The 19,027-nt window shown below is 33.0% G+C and overlaps 1 protein-coding gene across 1 annotated transcript; it reads left to right on the plus strand.

Moving 5' to 3' along the window:
• The first annotated feature begins 1,219 nt into the window (after nt 1-1,219).
• Nucleotides 1,220-14,209, plus strand: LOC129245933 (toll-like receptor 3). The gene is made up of 13 exons (XM_054884380.1): nt 1,220-1,572; nt 1,635-1,795; nt 1,865-2,034; nt 2,103-2,255; nt 6,199-6,401; nt 6,467-6,568; nt 10,062-10,206; nt 10,267-10,521; nt 10,588-11,199; nt 11,280-11,374; nt 11,487-11,676; nt 12,946-13,643; nt 13,718-14,209. The coding sequence occupies exons 1-13, from the start codon at nt 1,472-1,474 to the stop codon at nt 14,097-14,099; spliced, it is 3,267 nt and encodes a 1,088-aa protein (XP_054740355.1). The 5' UTR covers nt 1,220-1,471; the 3' UTR covers nt 14,100-14,209.
• The last annotated feature ends 4,818 nt before the right edge of the window (nt 14,210-19,027 follow it).

The following is a 19,027-nucleotide window of genomic DNA, read 5'->3' on the forward strand; positions in this document are numbered from 1 at the left end:
ACCGTCTACAGCCATCCAGTGCTGTTAATGTAGTGGAGGAGAGAAAAGCGATCTAGGCTGGGGAATTTTTTTCAAGTCATCCCCAAAGAGCACGCTAAGGAATCTCAAGCGCCTAGCCGCCAGACCCGGACATTTGTAGAGTAAGTCAAAATTGGCAGAACCACTAAGTTGTACACCCAAAGTACGACACGTGGCTTGAGACCCCATTTTTTGCCGAACATAGATTTATAGACGTAGAAGGCTATATTGGCCTTCTTAACTCGAATTTCTATGTGCAAACTCCGTTTTGTCAGAGTTGACTCAGAGACCGCAATTGACACCTTCCAAAATTTCAGCCATTACTGATGGGAAGGGACCTGAGACCATTAGGACCAAGTCATCGGCATATACCAGAGTGACTATTGGAACATTTTATAAAAAATACAAATCTATAAATCTAAAAAATAAATGAGAGTTTCAAATTTTGCGTGATTAATTCCATCATTATCTGAGATTTTGACCTATTTCTTGGCTGAAATATTTTGCACATCCGATCTATTAGTGTTTTCTTATCTCGAAAAAAAGTTCAGCTCATTATGAAAGTATTACAAAAATATTACCTGGTTCATATGAGAATAGGAAAAAAAATCTAACACTTCTCCCCTGCTGGCGCGGAGCAGAACAAATGCGACATTATTATGTTGAAAGGAAATACCATAGGCTATCTTATAATAGGTTCACATCTACTTTTTCCGTAATTAAAAAGCGAGATTACCCATACGAAATTTTTTTTCCCTTAAATCTGAGATTATAATGTAATCTTAGATTATAAAGGTACTTTTGTCCGTACAACCTTGGGTTTTCTGTGTTATCGACAACTAAATATTATTACGAATGTAAGAAGAAACGTCAAAGTAAAAACTAAATGAAATGGACACCTGCAATGAAAAGAGGTTTGTAGACATAATTCTAATTAAGTTTTTGTTAGATATTATTAATTATGCATTCATATTACAGGAAAAAGAGTGTGTCCATAGACAAAATATAACGATTTACTTCCAATTTTTTGTAACAATTAAATTTTCACTGAAAATATGCCTCTTGGTCTGGCAACTACTACTAGGGCAAATGGAATCCATATTTAAGCAATAATATTGTGCAATAATATTAGTGTCCAACTGATTTTGAGTTCTCCGTGGTCTCCAGTTGGATTTTCTTTTTCACGATGACCGATTGAACGCGATACCAGTGACATGTATTAGAACTCGAGTGAAAATCGCGTAGTTAAAAATTTGCAATTATTTAGTAGAAAGTTTATTAAAATTAATTTATTCACACATACGAATTATGCGTTTTAGTGAGCTTTAAACCAAATTTATAGGCAGATCGCGCACTGCTTCAAACACCAAAACGAAAGACTTAAGCAGCGAACCACATCCGCATTTGTGTCAATGTCGAATTTTCTCTTAAAGAAACCTGTTTAAAAAAAAGTATGAATAACTTGTTGCTTTGTTGCACTTTCCTTTTGCACTTCTGTGCATTGGTGAAGTTAGAATATGCCTTTAACGAGCCCAAATATAAGTGTCCAACAAAGTAAGTGTCGATCGAATCGTTTAAACAAATATATAAACAAATAATATTATCTACTTGGCAAGGCCGCTAGTTATATACCCTTGTACCTGTTGGAAAAATACTGATGCTGGCATCTATGTGACATGTGAAAACTCGAACTTAGCGACGTTGTCTGTTGCGCTTGAAAACCTTGGAGCTTTGGGTACTCCTGTGGAGCATTTGGAAATTCTTAAGGGACATTTTGGTAAACTAAGAACAAATTAAAGTAAATACACACAGATAGATGCGTATATATGCATGTATTTGTTTACAGTTCGTTTATATGGGCCAGTGTTCTCCAAAGTCAAGCCCAGATTACTTACCATAGCTGATACACCAATCGAAACTATTGAGGATTATCCTTTTTTTGGTGTAAACAAAACTGTGGAGGAGCTGCGTATATTACGTACTAATCTGTCATCGTTTACTACGCCATCATTTGGGGTGATATTTTTTAAAATTAATGCATGCACTATTTGCGGAAAATCATAGATGTGATATTAAATTTTTAGATATTAGGAAATGCAAAGCAGCTCATTATTGATGGCCATTCATTGAAAAGTGTGAATAAGAGCATCTTCGAGAATCAAAACATTGGGAATACGCTGGAAGTCTTAAGGATTATCAACGGTCCACTAAGTGATGTGCCAATTGAAGCTTTTCAGGTATGCAACAAGCTATGAAAAAATTTAAATACTCGATTTGCCAAGAAAGTAGTTATATATTATATTATTTATAATTGTCGCATACAGCGTTTGGAGTTGACAGATAAAATTTTTATGAAAAGGCTTTTATCGCAGAAATACACTCGGAGGTTTGCATGGCATTTTAATTGAAGAGCATAATGCAGTTCTTACCCAAGAAATCCTCTAAAAATAAATGAGTGTACACTATGATTTATTAGGTGAAATGATTGAAGTGCCAGTCTGGCACCCTCCAAGTAGCACTAAAGCGCCGTTTTGATATGAATTAGGAAGAAATCATGCAAATATTGAATGATGCTCATCGCTGTATAAAAAGAAACTAATTCTTAGATTTTCTGCGATGAAACCAAAATGTTGAGCTATTCAAATTATGATCCAATTAAAGCGTAGCGAAAGCCGTTAAGTATTGGTAAATCGCAATTTAATTCCAAATGTTAAGCTAGGCAAACTTTCTGTTATAAAATTGAGCGTGCAGCATATACCTGGATTGGTATTCAAGAGTTGGCCTTTGTAAAAAATGAAAAACAAAATTTTAAGTGGATTAATTTGAAAAATGTGGATTCCACACGACGAAGAGTTCGATACAATTTGGGTAGCACATGAACAAAAATAAGCGTGTTAGGTAAAAAAAAAGAAATTTTTTTATTTTATTTTATTTTATAAAGGTTTACATAACAATAAAATTATAATACAAACTAAAAGTAGTTCAGCGCTTGCATCGGAGGCTTTCGGCTGGAAAAAAAAATACCAGTCTAACGGTTAGACGCGATAGAAGTGAAACCTTCCGTAAAACAAACTGAGAGAGAATGAGACGAAAGCAGCATTAGGAGCGGGATAATTATAGGTTCATTATAATATTGCTATAAAGTTCATATTTTATTTTCTTCATTTTATTATTATTCATCCTCAATGTTTTCAATTTCAATAAATGATACGAGTGGCTTATGATAGCTAAAATATGATACAAATGCTTTGGTTTCGATGTTGTCAACATGTCTTTGAAATACCGCGTCAATGGTTGTTTTTGATCGTGTTGTCGATTCAGTGCGATTGTTACACATTTTTAAATTGAATGTTGTATTGAGAACGTCAATTAAAGGAACCGCTGTGTCCAATGCAAAATTTACGTTAAAATCGTCACTTAAAATCATTGGAACTTTATTGTAATCTTTTCTAAGTATCCGCGATACTTCTGGTGTATACTTTATTAAATTTTCGTGAATGAATTCCGTGATGCTATTTATTTTTTCTGTCGATGTTCACGACACTTTTCTGCATTATTTTTCGGCATAATTGCGGTAAATATTTAAAAAGGAAAATATTTACGAATATAAAAATACGGACGCAATACAGCACACGCGGTTGCTATTATGAGCGTCGTAACGCGTACATATATTACACAGACGTACTAACATACACACATACATTCGTAGGACGCTTGGTCTAAACAAGTATTAGGTAGTGTAGTATAGGTATACATAATGCCTTCTCGGTCACCGTGGCTCCGTAATACGCAGGCGCGCACACATACGTACTAGCATACATCCAAACATACATACGTATGACGCTTGAACTAAACACCAAAGCAAGTAATAGGCAGTGTAGTATACATACTACAATACTCACTACACTAGCGTGGCTCAGCAGTACGCAGTCACATACATATACGTATAATATATCAACATATAACGCTTCGTAGTGTCGCTTTTTCGTTTCATCGAGTCTCAAATCACTCCCAACGATTCTAAAGAAGTTTTCACTTCAAAAAAGAAATATATATGTATATATATATACAGGGTGCGCCATCTTTTATGTCGGTGAATAACTTTGTCATTTACCAACCGATCGACTTCAACACACACGTTTTCGATACGTCAATTCAGTACAATTTCAACTATGGATCGCTTTACACCAAAACAACCAAAATCACCGCTATAAAACCCGAAATGCTTGACAAGGTGATGACAAACGCAGAAAAAAGATCGCAGTTTGTGATTGCTAGTAAAGATGACCACTTGATTGATATTGCATTCAAAAATAGTTTTAATAAATTGTAAATAACCAAACCAAAAAATACCTCACTTATACAAATCAGTTGCTTGTTTTTTCAAAGTTATTCAATGTTTTCATATCGACTTAAAGATGGCGCACCCTGTATATAACAGGTACACTCTTTTCGGATGTTTGGCCGAGCTCCTGCTCCTATTTGTAGTGTGCGTATTGATGTGGTTCCACAAATGGAGGAATCTACATTTTCAAGCCGACTTTGAACGGCAGATATTTTTTATGAGGAGCTTTTTCATGGCAAAAAATGTAGAAATATAACTGCTTTATAACTGTGGAAAAGTCATCAAGACGCCAGTACAGAACACAATGTGAACCTGTTAGAATATTTGTGCCCCATTCAGGGAGAAATGTTGCGAATTAGAACCAACAGAATTTAGCAGAAATGGGAACAGTTATATTGTTTGCATGGCTGAGAATTCAAGGTGCATAAGATATCGAAAGTCTTATTCACTCCATGATAAGTTGACTAGAAGTTGAGTAGAGTGACGAGAGAAGCATTATAAAATTGTTGTATTTTATTTACTTTGAAGAGAGATTGTGAAACACTTTTTTGCCACTTTCAAATGAGAGCATTTTCGAAGTTTTTAAATATCGCCATAAATAGTAATAAATATCGATTTAAAAAAAAATATTTTGAAATGAAATAAAATAAAAATATTATATAACATATATTAAATAAGCAATTAATTTATAAAAAAGCTTAACAATTATTTTTTCATATATATTTCTTTACTTTCTTTACAAACTGAATATAATTTTTCTACTTTTGAGAAATTGTGTGTGAAAATTGTAACAGGTACATTTTTGAGTGCGCGATATCATTTTTTTGTAAAGAGGGCGGCAATTTCAATATTTTGAGGGTAATTTTTATAAGGCGTTCTTTGTGTATTGTTTCGATTTTTAATTAATAATTGCTTACATTAAGGGCTTAGGGGTAGTCAGAGGCCCGGAAAAATGATGATTTTCAATAGTTTTTTTGCTAGTCAATTGGTTTATTTTACAGAAAGAAAAACATAGCATTAATACATCATGTTTCGACTCAACTTAAGCAAAATTAAAAAAAAATTTAATATTTAATAATTGTAAAAGTTATTGCTGTTTGTGTGGAGCCCGTTTCTCCAGAAGTCCCTTGCGGTGATCATGACAAGTCCTTGGAGATTCATCTAAAATCAATCGGACAAGAGAAATTAGTTTTATTAACAGATAATCTTGTGCCTGATAGAAGCTTTTTTTTTAATTAACAATATGGCGGCCTCAGGAAATATTTTTCAGATTTTCGAAAAAAGGCGACAATTAATTGTTTAAAAAAAATCGAAATGTTTGAAAAAAAATCCTTCGATCAGACACGAGTTTGCAAAAACATAGTCGTGAGAAAAACGCATTTAAAGTTTTGCTATCGATTTATGTAAAGTTATACGAATTATTTAATTACGTACACTGTGTCAACTATTCATGGGCCATTAATAGTTCTTTAGCCGTCATAGCAGCTTCCAAAATATCGCTTTGCTGTTGCCTACGTAGCATTCATTCTACATTCATAGCAATAAAATCCGACAAGTCGGTTGTTGCTGCTAGCTATCATACTTGCTCTTGAACGCTCCGGAGCACCCGAGCGCCCTTTGTTAATTGTTGAATAACTCGAAAAGTATTTGTCGGACTCACTTCAAATTTTCACACAATATTTTTAAGAAAATGCTAAAAAAGTTCAATTTTTTGAAAACTTTGACTATCCTTAACCCCTTAATATAATAAAAATATATAATATTTAAATTTATTCTTATTAACTTTTGATTATTATGAATATTAGAAGTAATACAGTTTTCTATTTCCATTTTAGCCTCTGCGAAAGCTGAAAGTACTTGATTTACATGGAAACCAATTAGAAACTTTGAAAAGAAATCAATTCAAAAATTTGAGATCCGTGGAAGTTTTAGACATAAGTTTTAACAATCTTAAAAAACTCGAGGCGCAACACATTGCTGACATGACCAAGCTGGGCTGGTGCAATGCGTCTCACAATGCGCTCACAGAAATTTCAAGGTAAGTAATAATTTTCCCATATTATCGATTCTCAAAACTCACTGCATAAAATTCAATATTTGCAGAGGAACTTTTGCGCGTAACTCAGTTTTGAAATTACTCAACTTGTCATACAACAACATCACGCGACTGGATGCCAATAGCTTCCGCGGAATGAGGTTTTTAAGGTAAATTAAGGGGCAGGCACGTCATTAGATTACTGTTTATTTTTTGTCTTCTATTACAAACGTATTTTAATTATTAATTAACTCAGCTTTGTAAATGTCAAATCTATTAGGCGGCATAGGGGCTTCTTACAAATATTTGTATGGGTATATTAATTGGTTCCTTTACCACTCTATAGCTAATAACTTACGTAATAACTTATACTTATTCGTTTTATTGATTTAACTTATAATATTTGGTCCTTTCAATCTAATATTTCGTCCTTTCGTACTAAAATATTATAATTTATTAAAGATAGAAACCAACCTGACTTACGCCGCTCTAAACTCAGATCGTGTAAGGATTCACAAATCGAACAGACTTAATTTTTGAACAGCTACACCCAAAATTATTCCTTACTCCAACATCGAGGTTGCAAACTTTTTGTCGATATGAACTCTCAAAAAAAATTACGCGCAAGTAACTTAATCTTATAATCAATATTAATTCAAAATTCAATTAACTCAAAATAATTCAAAAATTATTTTAAATAATTAGAAGTGCATTAAAATTTAATATCACATCAACAAAATATTTAATATAAAAAATAAAATTAATCTAAAAAATTTAAATAACATTAAATATAAAGATTTACAGGGTCTTTTCACCTTTTCGTAAAATTTTAGCTTTTCCACTAAAAAATAAAATTCTATAATACATTTATAAAAAACAGCTTGCACTTCGTCCATACGCCGTTCATACCAGTCTGCAATTAAAGGACTAATGATTATGCCACCTTTGCACAGTCAAAATACTGCGGCCATTTAAAGTTATTCAGTGCGCAGGCTAGACTTTTAATATAGTTCAAAAACAAAAACAAAAACACTTTAAACAGACGAGTAAAAAAATATAAATTTGCCGAGTTCTGAATGAAATATTCGAAACAATATTTACATATACTAATTAAATCGGCCGCCGTAGGCGAATGGCTTAGTGCGTGACTACCATTCGGATTTCAGAGAGAGAACGTTGGTTCGAATATCGGCGAATTCGGCAAAAATGCAGGAAAAAGTTTTTCTGATAGCGGTCGCCCCTCGGTAGGCAATGGCAAAACTCCGAGTGTATTTCTGCCATAAAAAATCTCCTCATAAAAGTATCTGCCGTTCGGAATCGGCTTGAAACTGTAGGTCCCTCCATTTGTGGAACAACATCAAGACGCACACCACAAATAGGAGGAGGAGCTCGGCCGAACACCCAAAAAATGTGTACGTGCCAACTATATATATATATATATATATATATAATTAAATCGTATTACTTTTTATTAAAAAGTAATAAAAAAAATTTATAAATTAAATTAAAACACAAATAAGTGATAAAATTTATAAAATAATTTATAGCAAATTTATAAATGATTGCTAATTCTATGCATTCATTTTCAATTAATTATTTAATATTTTTAATATTTAATTTTAAAGCTTATCCCTTTTTCTTTTCTTTTTATTTTAAAGCTAACCCTTTTCTTAACATATTAAAATTAATAATTTTTCACAAAAATGAAAAAATTTTAAATTAAATTTATTTCTTAAAAATTTCTAAAAAGCAGTATTTCATTTCTAATAATTTATTTCAAATAATTTTGACACTCTAAGTTTAACAAACTATTAACTCTTATAAAATCGAGATTAATAAATAATTATTAATTAACTGACCAACCCTATCAGGGTTACAAAGTACAATAAATATAATGTGTTTTTTTTTGTTAATACAATTTTTCAAAATATTTCAATATTCTTTCACAATCTTTAATAATAAACTATTATTAATATTAGCGAAATAGAGCATCCAAGGAATAAAACACGCAAATTTAATTGTGTGAGAAATGTAATATTTTCCAATGACAATATACAATAGGAATACTTAGAGAGAATATTTGAAAAGTAGCTAAGTAGTTTTGTAGTTGAGTTGTAATAATAGAAACTAAGTGATTATGTTTTAACAATTAAACTAATTTTTTCGTTAAAAATTACTAAAACATTATTTTATGTTAATTAAATTAATAATTAAAAAAATTAACAAATAGATATTTAAAATTCAATTTATGTTGATTTGCACAAAAATCGTTGCAATGTAACCTTATTTTTTTTATACGATTTTTTTACATGAATTTGATTTAACGCAAGCGAAAAAGAAAAAAAATCTTTTTTTTCACAAATTGTTTTGTTTTAACACGTTTTTGAATATTTTGTGAATTTTTTTCAATCTCATATAGCAGAGAGATTTTCGACGATTCGACGCATGTACGAAGCATTTAAATTAGTCTCAGGAAAAGTATCTGAGACTCGGTAGAGTTTGCTCTCGCCGTTTAATAATTTATTTCTTATAACAATTTAATGAATTAAAATGTATAAGCAAGAAATAAATTCTTAAGTGACCTCTAAAAGAATTTTTTTAATATTGTTTTCAACTAGTTCTCTTTTTACACGAAATTTTTTTAACTTTCTCTTTTTACGATTGTTTTGGGATCTGTCGTGTAAAAAGATAATTAGGTGTAAAAAATATTCTTTTTTTGTTAATAAAAATTTTTTCAATATTTTTTCACAATACATAATAAACTATTGTTAAACTTATTTTTTCCCTAAAACATTATTTTATATAATTATTTTTATTTATTTTTTAAATATAAGAAAAAAAAACGAAAAACATTTTTACTTTTTTTTTTGTATTTTATTAATATTGGAAAAGTATTCAAACTTAAATTTTTCAAAATCCGAGGCAGGCGCGATAGACAGATGTATAATAAAAAAATCTTATCAAACTTCAAAGCGATCGGTCAAGTAGAACTTGAGATATCATGACGACCTTCTCAAAAAAAGTAGTTTTGAGAAAATTGCGTTTGAAGTTGGAGCAACAATTCCAATAGAATAACTTAGATCATAATATTTACTACTCAATCTGGATTAATCGGCGATATATTTCCAGATATATGTATTTGTATTAGAGAAGTGTAAAGTATATATATATATGTATAGAATAAATAAAGATTGTGTGGGATACAAATGATGTTCTGGAAAGAACGAATCCTCAAGTAGTCCGGTAACATCTGCCGTTCATTGTATGATTCGCTCCACTCGGCCGGCATAGACGCCATGTCAAAAAATCCGCTGTATCTCCGAAAATAATTCGAATTTTGAAAAATCCGTTGAAGCGCATATTTTTGAAGATCTAAACTTTGAAAATATGCAAAAAAAAATCGATTTTTTCAAATTTCTAGACCAAAATACCCCCTTAAAATGGCCACTTAAATTGTCGTTCTAGAGACATCTTCCTTCGACTTATCTTATCTTAATAGTAAGAGCGACGGGTGATGCGCATATATTTTAGAGATAAAATCAAATTTATCATCTTTAAATTTTTACTATCAAATCCACTTTCAAAGCCTACTCCTTGATCTGTATACATATATATATATATATATATATATATATGTATTATTTTATTTCATTATATTTACAGACGCTTGTTTTTGAGTGACAACAAAATAATCGACGTTGGGAGAGGTACTTTCGGCTCTATTGGTAAAATTGGTACTATTGACTTGGCCAGAAACTTTCTTAAGAAAGTTGAGTTTCAAATGTTCTCACAACTTAATTATGTGGAGGTAACTGCATTCGATTTGCTGATATTTTATGAATTTACTGAATCAATGTGCTTATTTCAGGTAATAGATTTGGCTGAAAATAATATAACATTGGTGGAAAAGCATTCCTTCAAAGATATATACCAAGCAACGATTAATATTTCTCATAACTCTTTGGAAAAAATAGAGCCGCTTGCATTTGAGAATTGTGTAAACATCACAGTCTTGGATTTGTCCTTCAATAGACTAACGAACTTCTCCCGCAATGCATTTGACCTCACTACTTTTGCTACCGAGTTTCAAGTGAGCTACAATTACCTCACGAATTTGGCGCAGGTGACAGGATAACTTAAATTTTAAATACATATCTATGCGAAACATTTATAATAATATTTATTGCAGGTGCCAGTCTACAATATGACAGGCATTAAAGTGCTTAATGCATCTCATAACTACATAACAGAGGTGCCGAAGAACTGCTTTCCGAAGTTGTACGAGTTGCACACCATTGACATATCGCACAACAACATCTCATTGATCGCCAATGGTGTCTTCCAGACACTCTTTTCACTACGTCTCTTAAATCTCAACCATAACAGTTTAAGAGAAATTAAGTCTTCAGTTTTTGGCACACTTCCCACATTGCTCGAATTGAATTTGAGTTACAACAAATTAACATCGATTGTGCGTGGAGCGCTGGCCAAACTTACAAGTCTGCGCTTTTTGAATCTCAGCAATAATCAGCTGGAAAAGCTATTTCAAATTCCCATTTCTCTGAATGAGTTGAATTTGGAGAGTAATAGTTTGACAGGAATACCAGCAGGTACCTGGCCAGTTATGAATTCGTTGCTGTTTTTGAACTTAAATGACAATCAAATCGGAGATTCATTAACAGCCCAAAGCTTCACAGGGCTACTGGTGCTCCAAAAGCTACATCTTAATAAAAATGGCATAACCCAGCCGCCTGTCGAATGCTTGGCCGGCATGTCGACGCTTCAGTATTTATACCTCGAGGTTTGTACATTTACGAGTATATTCAGGTTAGGTTGACGGCAGCATTATATTGAATTAAAATCGGTTTCATTATTGAACAGCAAAACAACATAACAACTTTGGAGAAAAGTGCTTTCGGGAAATTGCCAGTTCTGTTTGAACTCAATTTGTACGAAAATGGTGTTAGTGATATAAGGTCAGTATACGTTTTATGCGAAATGTGATAATGATTAATTTTTTTAACTGATAATATCAACAAAACGAAAGTGTGTCAGTACCGTTAATGCTTCTCTGATTTGAATTTATAGTAAACGCTCTTTTGAAGGACTTTTGCAACTACTCACACTCAACCTCTCTTCCAATGCAATCAAGAATATACCAAACGATGCCTTTATTGGTTTGCCATCGCTAAGAAAATTGGATTTATCATTTAACCAGTTGACGAAGTTGGATAATAAAACAAATGGTGTACTTGACGATTTGCTTAGCTTGGAAGAGGTACATACATATCTACTAGGAATAGTTTTTATATACATACATAATAGGTGGCACAAAATTAGTCATCCAATTCTGTTTTTGCACAACATTTTTACTAAACAAGTGAATCGGGAGATGGAAATCTTTATTCTGACGCTTTTAGCCTAGGCAGATGGTGGCGTTAATCGGGATTAACGATTATCTCAGGCATTAAGTGCAACTAATGCGGATTGGCTACTATACTTCATTCTCATAATTTAAGCGGATTAGGAAAATGTTCGTTGGCAACATTGCCGAAAAATGACAGTTGTGAATGAAAAATAATGAAACTTTTAAGGAGAAAGACTTGGTGCAATGCTAGTTTGCACTAACACATTCGAAATCATATTAATAGATTTGATATTTCGAAGCAATTTGAGAAATTGCAATTAAAGATTTTTTTAATAAATAATTATTTTTTAGTATCAGGGCAGCTAATATCCGTCTTTGTTGCATGCAGTCCATCTTTTACTTACAAAACTATCCAATAAACAGATCAGCTGTTCACTAATCCGCGTGACAACCTTCTGTCAAACTACAATACAATTTTAATCAGAATTAACTGTGCCGGTAATCCCAATTAACAACGCTGTCTGTTTAGGCTATTACGCGCGCCATTATTCGTCTGTTTGTGTACTGCGGCTGTCTAGTTCACAGGTGTCAAATATTAGTTTGGGGAAAAAGAAATCCATTATTTTCGCGGTAGATGCCTGTAGTGATCGATATTACGTAAAGTAGTGATCGATATTACGTAAAGTATCGATCAAACAATTTAAACTATGTACATGCTCGTCAACAAAGGAAGTCAACAAAGAAAAAATTTGGTATATTTTACATTTTACAGTTTTGAGTTTTTCTTTGATAAAGGCGAAAATGCAAGCCAGGCCGTTGAAATTGTTAATGGTGTTTATGGTGCCGATAGTGTAACAGGTAATTACGTGCAATTTGGTTACGTCAATTCCGTACAAGCATTTTTGATGGTAAAGAAAATGTCGATAATGCCGAATATGCCGATAAAATCACAGAAATAATCGAAGTTGACCGGCATGTTAGTAGTCGTAGCATTGCCCAGGCGCTAGAGATTGGCCATAAAGCAGTTTTAAATCATTAAAAAAAATGAGTTTTTTCCCCCCAATCTAATATGATTGCTGTGCGACGCATTTGCCAGAAACATCAATCTTCTGATAGGGTGATTAATTTTGCGCCACCTTGTATATACACATAAAATAATTTCATTCTTTGTTAATTCAGCTAAATTTGAGCCACAACAAAATCAGTTTTGTGACAAAGAAAACTTTTCCTTCGAATCAATATATTCCGTACAATCTGAAGTATTTGGACTTAAGTTATAATCAAATGCCAGTGTTGACGTATGACATTACCTTTGGCACTAAAAAACTGCTCACCTTAAATTTGTCCAACAATCACATAAATGAAATTCGAAGAGGTGTTTTGGCAAATTTTACACAGCTACAGTCATTGGATTTATCAAATAATGAACTAAATAACCTGGCCTCAGAGGAACATGTGTTTGATCTGCCTAAGCATCTGACGAAAATTAACTTAAGTAACAATCAAATATACAAAATTCCATTTTCGAATTTCCAAAAAGATGTACAATTTGAAAACATTGATTTGCGCAACAACAGCTTGACCGAGTTTCCACAATTATTGGTGCAAATGCTGCGTAACGGTACCAATGTGTCTTTTGCTGGCAATCCCTTAGACTGCAGTTGTGCTGCTCGTCCACTGAAGCATTTCATGATGGAAAAGTCAAACTTGGACTATGATTTGAGTAATATTGCGTGCAGTACTCCGACTTTTCATCAAAATCTGCGATTGGTAGAAGTGCTAGATGAAAACCTGCAATGCATATTGGACGATAGGCAACGCTATAGTGGCGTAGCTTATGAAGAGCTTGCTGATGTACAGTTTCGGGACATTAAAATGTAAGTAATAGTTGGTCCACCAAAACTTGTGTCAGGTGAATACTGAAGTCAAATATTTTTGCCCCTTTACATAGCAATGCCAATGGAAATCTCACCGTACGATTCTTTGTGACTGCCGCCAGAGATATAGCCGACTTTATATTATATATACGCAACCACGAGAACGATGTGTTGTATCAGGGAAATGTGGCGTACAATGAACGCAAGCATGAAATACAAGTCAATACCATACGGGATAAGATACAAAAGGAAAAGGCTGAAATATGTCTAATTTCGAAGGACAGCAATGAAATCACGGGCCGCTGGTACAGCACGCAGTGCACAAATCTGCCCGATCTGAAAGAAAAACGCAAAAGCATATTTCAGTTTAATTCAAGGAGCTCTGCTCACGGAGTAGCTACGGGAAATATTTTTGCAATTGTAATCTTTCTGATTACGATTATTTTTTGTGGTTAATACTCATTTTCAGTCCACGAATTTAACTATTACCACACCAATAATTTTAGCACTGCCAAACAAATTTTATATGTCCTGCTTTTGTATTGCATATTCACCCACTTGTGATATTGTTTTTGTTATTGTACATTAAAAAAATAAAAGTTTTAATTTAAAAAATTTGATAAAACGCATTTTAGTAATTTACCAATGGCGCAACTTATACAGTCACTCACACCTTATTTGATACAGATACGATTTTTACGAACATCATCAAAAATTTGTGGTCGGTTTTGAAGGCAAATATAAGAAAATACGACATCCGTAACAAATCTGATCGCAAAAAGGCAATGCTTGAAGAGTGGAACATCAAATTAATCCAGACTACACAAAAAAATTTAGTTGACTTCATGCCACATACACTTGAAGCTGTAATTGACAATAAAGGATACGGGAAAAAAACAAAAATTAATAGATACATACGGCTACGGTTATGGGTACTTCGTTATGGTGCGGCACCTACGGGTGAGCCATATAGCGTTTGCTTTTTGAACCACCCATTTTTTTGAGAATGGTAACACAAATGACATGTCAAATGTGTTCATAATTTACTTAAGGGGTAACACCACTGTACACGCGTAAAATAAACACGATTTTTAAAGAATTTTTTTGTATAGAAGGAAAGGGGAAACAATCACTCTGACTTGGGAAGTTATTACTTATATACTAAAATACAAAACTACAAAGTTTGATCGAAAAATTTTACAAAATGGCGGCATTGGAGACATTTTTGTAATGTGGTTTCTCTTGAAGGAGCTCCGCGGCACGCAGCACAGAGGGTGCAAATTTTAATCTGGAACAAAGAAACATTTTTTTTCTTAATCTAGATAAGAATAGCTAGAGAAACACGTAGGGGATTTAAAAAATATTTATTTTTGTGGAATTAGCAAGCATTTGAAGGGAAAAACTCTATTTTGGACTAAAAAAACGGCACTTAACAATCGTTTAAATTAATCTATCGAAAATCCCCTACGCTCTTCTCTTAAGAAGGTTGATATACAGACGTAGTGAAAAACCTGATTAAAAATATTTAAAATTGTTTGAGTTATGCTGCGTGCCAATTTCAGAAAACGTGTTTTGAGAAAAACGCGTTTAAAGTTTGGAAATTTGGAGAAGTCGTTAGGTAGCAGTCACTAACGCTTGGTTAAAAGCTTAAAATATTTATGAAATAGACTTCGGTAACGTATAAAACTTTTTGTTCTGTATTTTAAAAGGTTCAAAGAATTTTTTAAGCTTATAAAAAAAAATCAATTTTTTGAAATTTCTACAGTGGTGTTACCCCTTAAAGGTTTGACATTTACGAAATGGGATGCTATACGCTTGAACAAAATTGAGAAATATTGAAAACCTAGTTCCAAAGTGGTCTTCTTCTTCTTCCACGGTTACAGTAAATGGCGAGCGTTACCGTGACATGCTCAACGAGTTTTCGTTTCCAAAAATTGAAGAGGATGACATGGACGACATTTGGTTTCAACACTGCCAAAGTTATACTCGAACTTTTGGCTACCGTTTTTGAATTCCCATATCAATTGGCCGTCTCGGAGCTGTGGTTGAAGCCCGTTGGAGTATTTTTTGTGGGGAGTCGTTAAGGACAAATGCTATGCGAACCATCCAGAGACGATTGATGCTTTAAAACACGAAATCGAAATTGCCATTCATGAATTTGGAGCCCAAACAATCGAAAATGTGCTTAAAAATTGGGTTGATCGAATGGCCTACTGTAAAGCCAGTCGTGGCAGTCATTTGAACGATATTATTTTTCATTCATAAATGACAATGTTCACTCTTCAAAATAAAAAAAAAGTTTTAAAAAATATTAATTAGTTTTTTTTATAGCCGATTCAAAAAGCAAATTTTACATGGCTCACCCTATATAATCGCTTATGCTGAAAACAGTGAACGACGTACGCAGTCCCTTACCGCAGCTCCTAACGAGCACAAAAACTCATCCCGTGAGAACAACTGCTTTCTTTTAGTTACATATTTACACAATACATCGGTTTGTGTGTGTATGTGTTTGGTTGTATCTACACAATCTTGCCATTGATATTTTTGCATACACACATTTTCACACATCCGAGTTATCAGTTACAATTTTTCATTGTTTAATGAACCAAACCAAAAACCAACAAATGCAAATAGTTAATTTATCTATAATTAACATTATTCAACCGTGTTTTTAATTATTTTAATAAAAATTATAATTTTTCTTAGTATATTTTGTAAATGATTTCGAAAAGTACTGCTTGGCAACACTGTGTGGTGAGAGAGCAATCAGCTGACAGGGTTCTGCGGGAATTTTTAAAAATCCTGAGTTAAAATCTACGATACTACGATACGGAAGGAAGGAATTTTTTATTTACATGGGGTTCTCATTAGTTTGATCGTAACAGCTGACTGGGGACTGCGTTTACGTCGTTCACTGTTTTCAGCATTACAGAGATGCCCATATGTTTGCTTAAAACAGCTGATTGTTATGGTTACAGTTATAGCTACGGCTTGCAGCTTAAATATGGGCAGCTCCCAACTTTTCGCGCACGTCGACAAGCAACGGATGTAATCAAATAAAAATACTCCAACCCAAGTGAAATTGCAAGAAGTATAAGTTTAGTTAAGTGCAGTTATTATTGTAAATAATAGATTTTTGCAGTTTTATAAGGCATAATTCACTCATTTTTAACTCAAAGCTCTTACTACCGAAGCATTCATTGGTTCTCGCGTTGCGTCAAAGCGTTCGCTAATGCGACGCGGAAATGGTATGTAGATGGACCTTAAAGGTGTTGTACGTTGTGACAGCGCCATTTGGTACGCCATTAGCTCAATGTTGTATTTTGGAAGTACACGAGGATTGGGGCAAATGATTTGATACGAAAGTGCATCCAGGTTATGAAAAACAGTGCTAACGCTAAAGAAAGGCTAAAAGAAGAGGCCGAATAAGATGCGAAGCTCGATAACTTTGTTTTTGCTTTTACATGCAAATGTTTGGTCAAGTTAGGCGAGTAGAGAGATAGCGAGCACAGAAGTGGCGAATAGAAGAGGTCTTCCTTCATTTTGTGAGAGAGCGCACCCAGGAACTCGCGGGAAGTCGCTGGCTGCCAGAAGTAAGGCACCAAAAATAACTGTCGAAAACAGTTCGTTTTTGGGTTAATGGAAAAATGTTGTGATTTAAATATTTATAGTTCCATATTTATTTTAAAATAAATTGAATTGAAACGTAATAATTCAAATTGAAGTAAGTTTTTAGAATTTTCCAAAGAAGGATATAATTCTTATCGGCTTTTACTTAGAATGGTATTGTGTACATGCATGACTACATTTTACATGCATGCAATTTTATTGATAACTGTGTGTTGGTTCATGTCTGTAAATTTGTATATATCTAAATATTTTATTGTTGAAAAGAGTGGATAAAGCAATTGAATTTACGTTTGAGATATTTTACAAAGATTAAAGGTTATCTGCTTTAATTTATTCTGTTCGTGTTTCACAACTTTTATTACCCACTTTTTATGTTATATTTAAAAATTGCAATGTTTTATATATTATTTATCCTTATGTTTTTCGAGCTTATTACTTTATCAATATTTTATTGCTTTTATATTTCAATTTTGAATAATTTCGTTTAAATGTCAAATGTGCAAACTGAAAATTCCCAATTTTTGTTTAAAGGGTTAGGGGTAATCAGAGGCCCGAAAAAAAGATGATTTTCAATAATTTGTTTTTTGCTAGTCAATTGCTTTATTTTACAAAGATAAAAGCATTAATACATCATGTTTCGACTTGACTTTAGCAAAATTTCAAAATGAAAAATAATAACTTAATTGTAAAAGTTATCGCTTTTTGTGTGGAGCCCGTTTCTCCAGAAGTCCCTTGCGATGATCATCACAAGTCCTTGGAGATTCATCTAAAATCAATCGGACAAGAGAAATTAGTTTTATTAATAGATAATCATGCCTGATCGAAGCTTTTTTCCAAAATTAACAATATGGCGGCCTCAGGAAATATTTTTCTGATTTTCGAGAAAAAAACCGACAATCAATTGTTTAACAAAAAATCGAAATTTTTGAAAAAAAATCCTTCGATCAGGCACGAATTTTTTATGTTTTTCAAAAGCAGTATACATTTTTATAGAAATCTATCAAGCGGTTTTTAAGTTATAGTTATCACCAGTTCAAAGAACATAGGTTTGAGAAAAAAACATTTAAAGTTTTTACTACTACTTTGGAGCGCCCGAACGCTCTTTGTTAATTCTTGAATAACTAGAAAAGTATTTGTCGGATTCACTTCAAATTTTTACACAACATTTTTAAAATATTACACTTTAAGTAAATGCAAAAAAATCCAATTTTTTTTTCAAAATTCTGGCATTACTGACGAATGTTAATATAAAAACTTAACATTTTACCAGCGCTCTCACGAGAAAAAGATCTTTGCTTCTAGTCATTTATGGTCATGACCCCGGTTTCGCCAATCAACTGATTCTTTCGAATTCGCTGAGAATGCGCGACAATTCACGTCACAACAAAAACTTTCCTCCATTCCGCTTTACTGACATTTCTAAATTAAAGGTAAATGGAAGAAGAGGAAGTCAACTACTCTAATCACACCACCTTCTAGATATCTATAAATTAGATACGCCTTGGGCCAAACCTGTTAGATCTTTCTAGAAAATGCAGCACTTGTTGGTGCAACTCCAGCTAGTCGAAAGTTACTTTCCAAATTGATTTGCTCTCTAAAAATAGCAGTGAGACTATGCAAGTTCTCTTTCGAAATCGATTGCCGCAAAACTGAAAAGAACTTTCTCTAACACATAACAAAAGAGTTGAAAAAGAATTTTGCGTGCCCTGTCTGACCGCACCTTAAATCAAAGGCGGTTTAGCAATGGGTGC

This window comes from Anastrepha obliqua, chromosome 4 (assembly GCF_027943255.1).
Source record: "Anastrepha obliqua isolate idAnaObli1 chromosome 4, idAnaObli1_1.0, whole genome shotgun sequence".
Lineage (NCBI taxonomy): Eukaryota > Metazoa > Arthropoda > Insecta > Diptera > Tephritidae > Anastrepha > Anastrepha obliqua.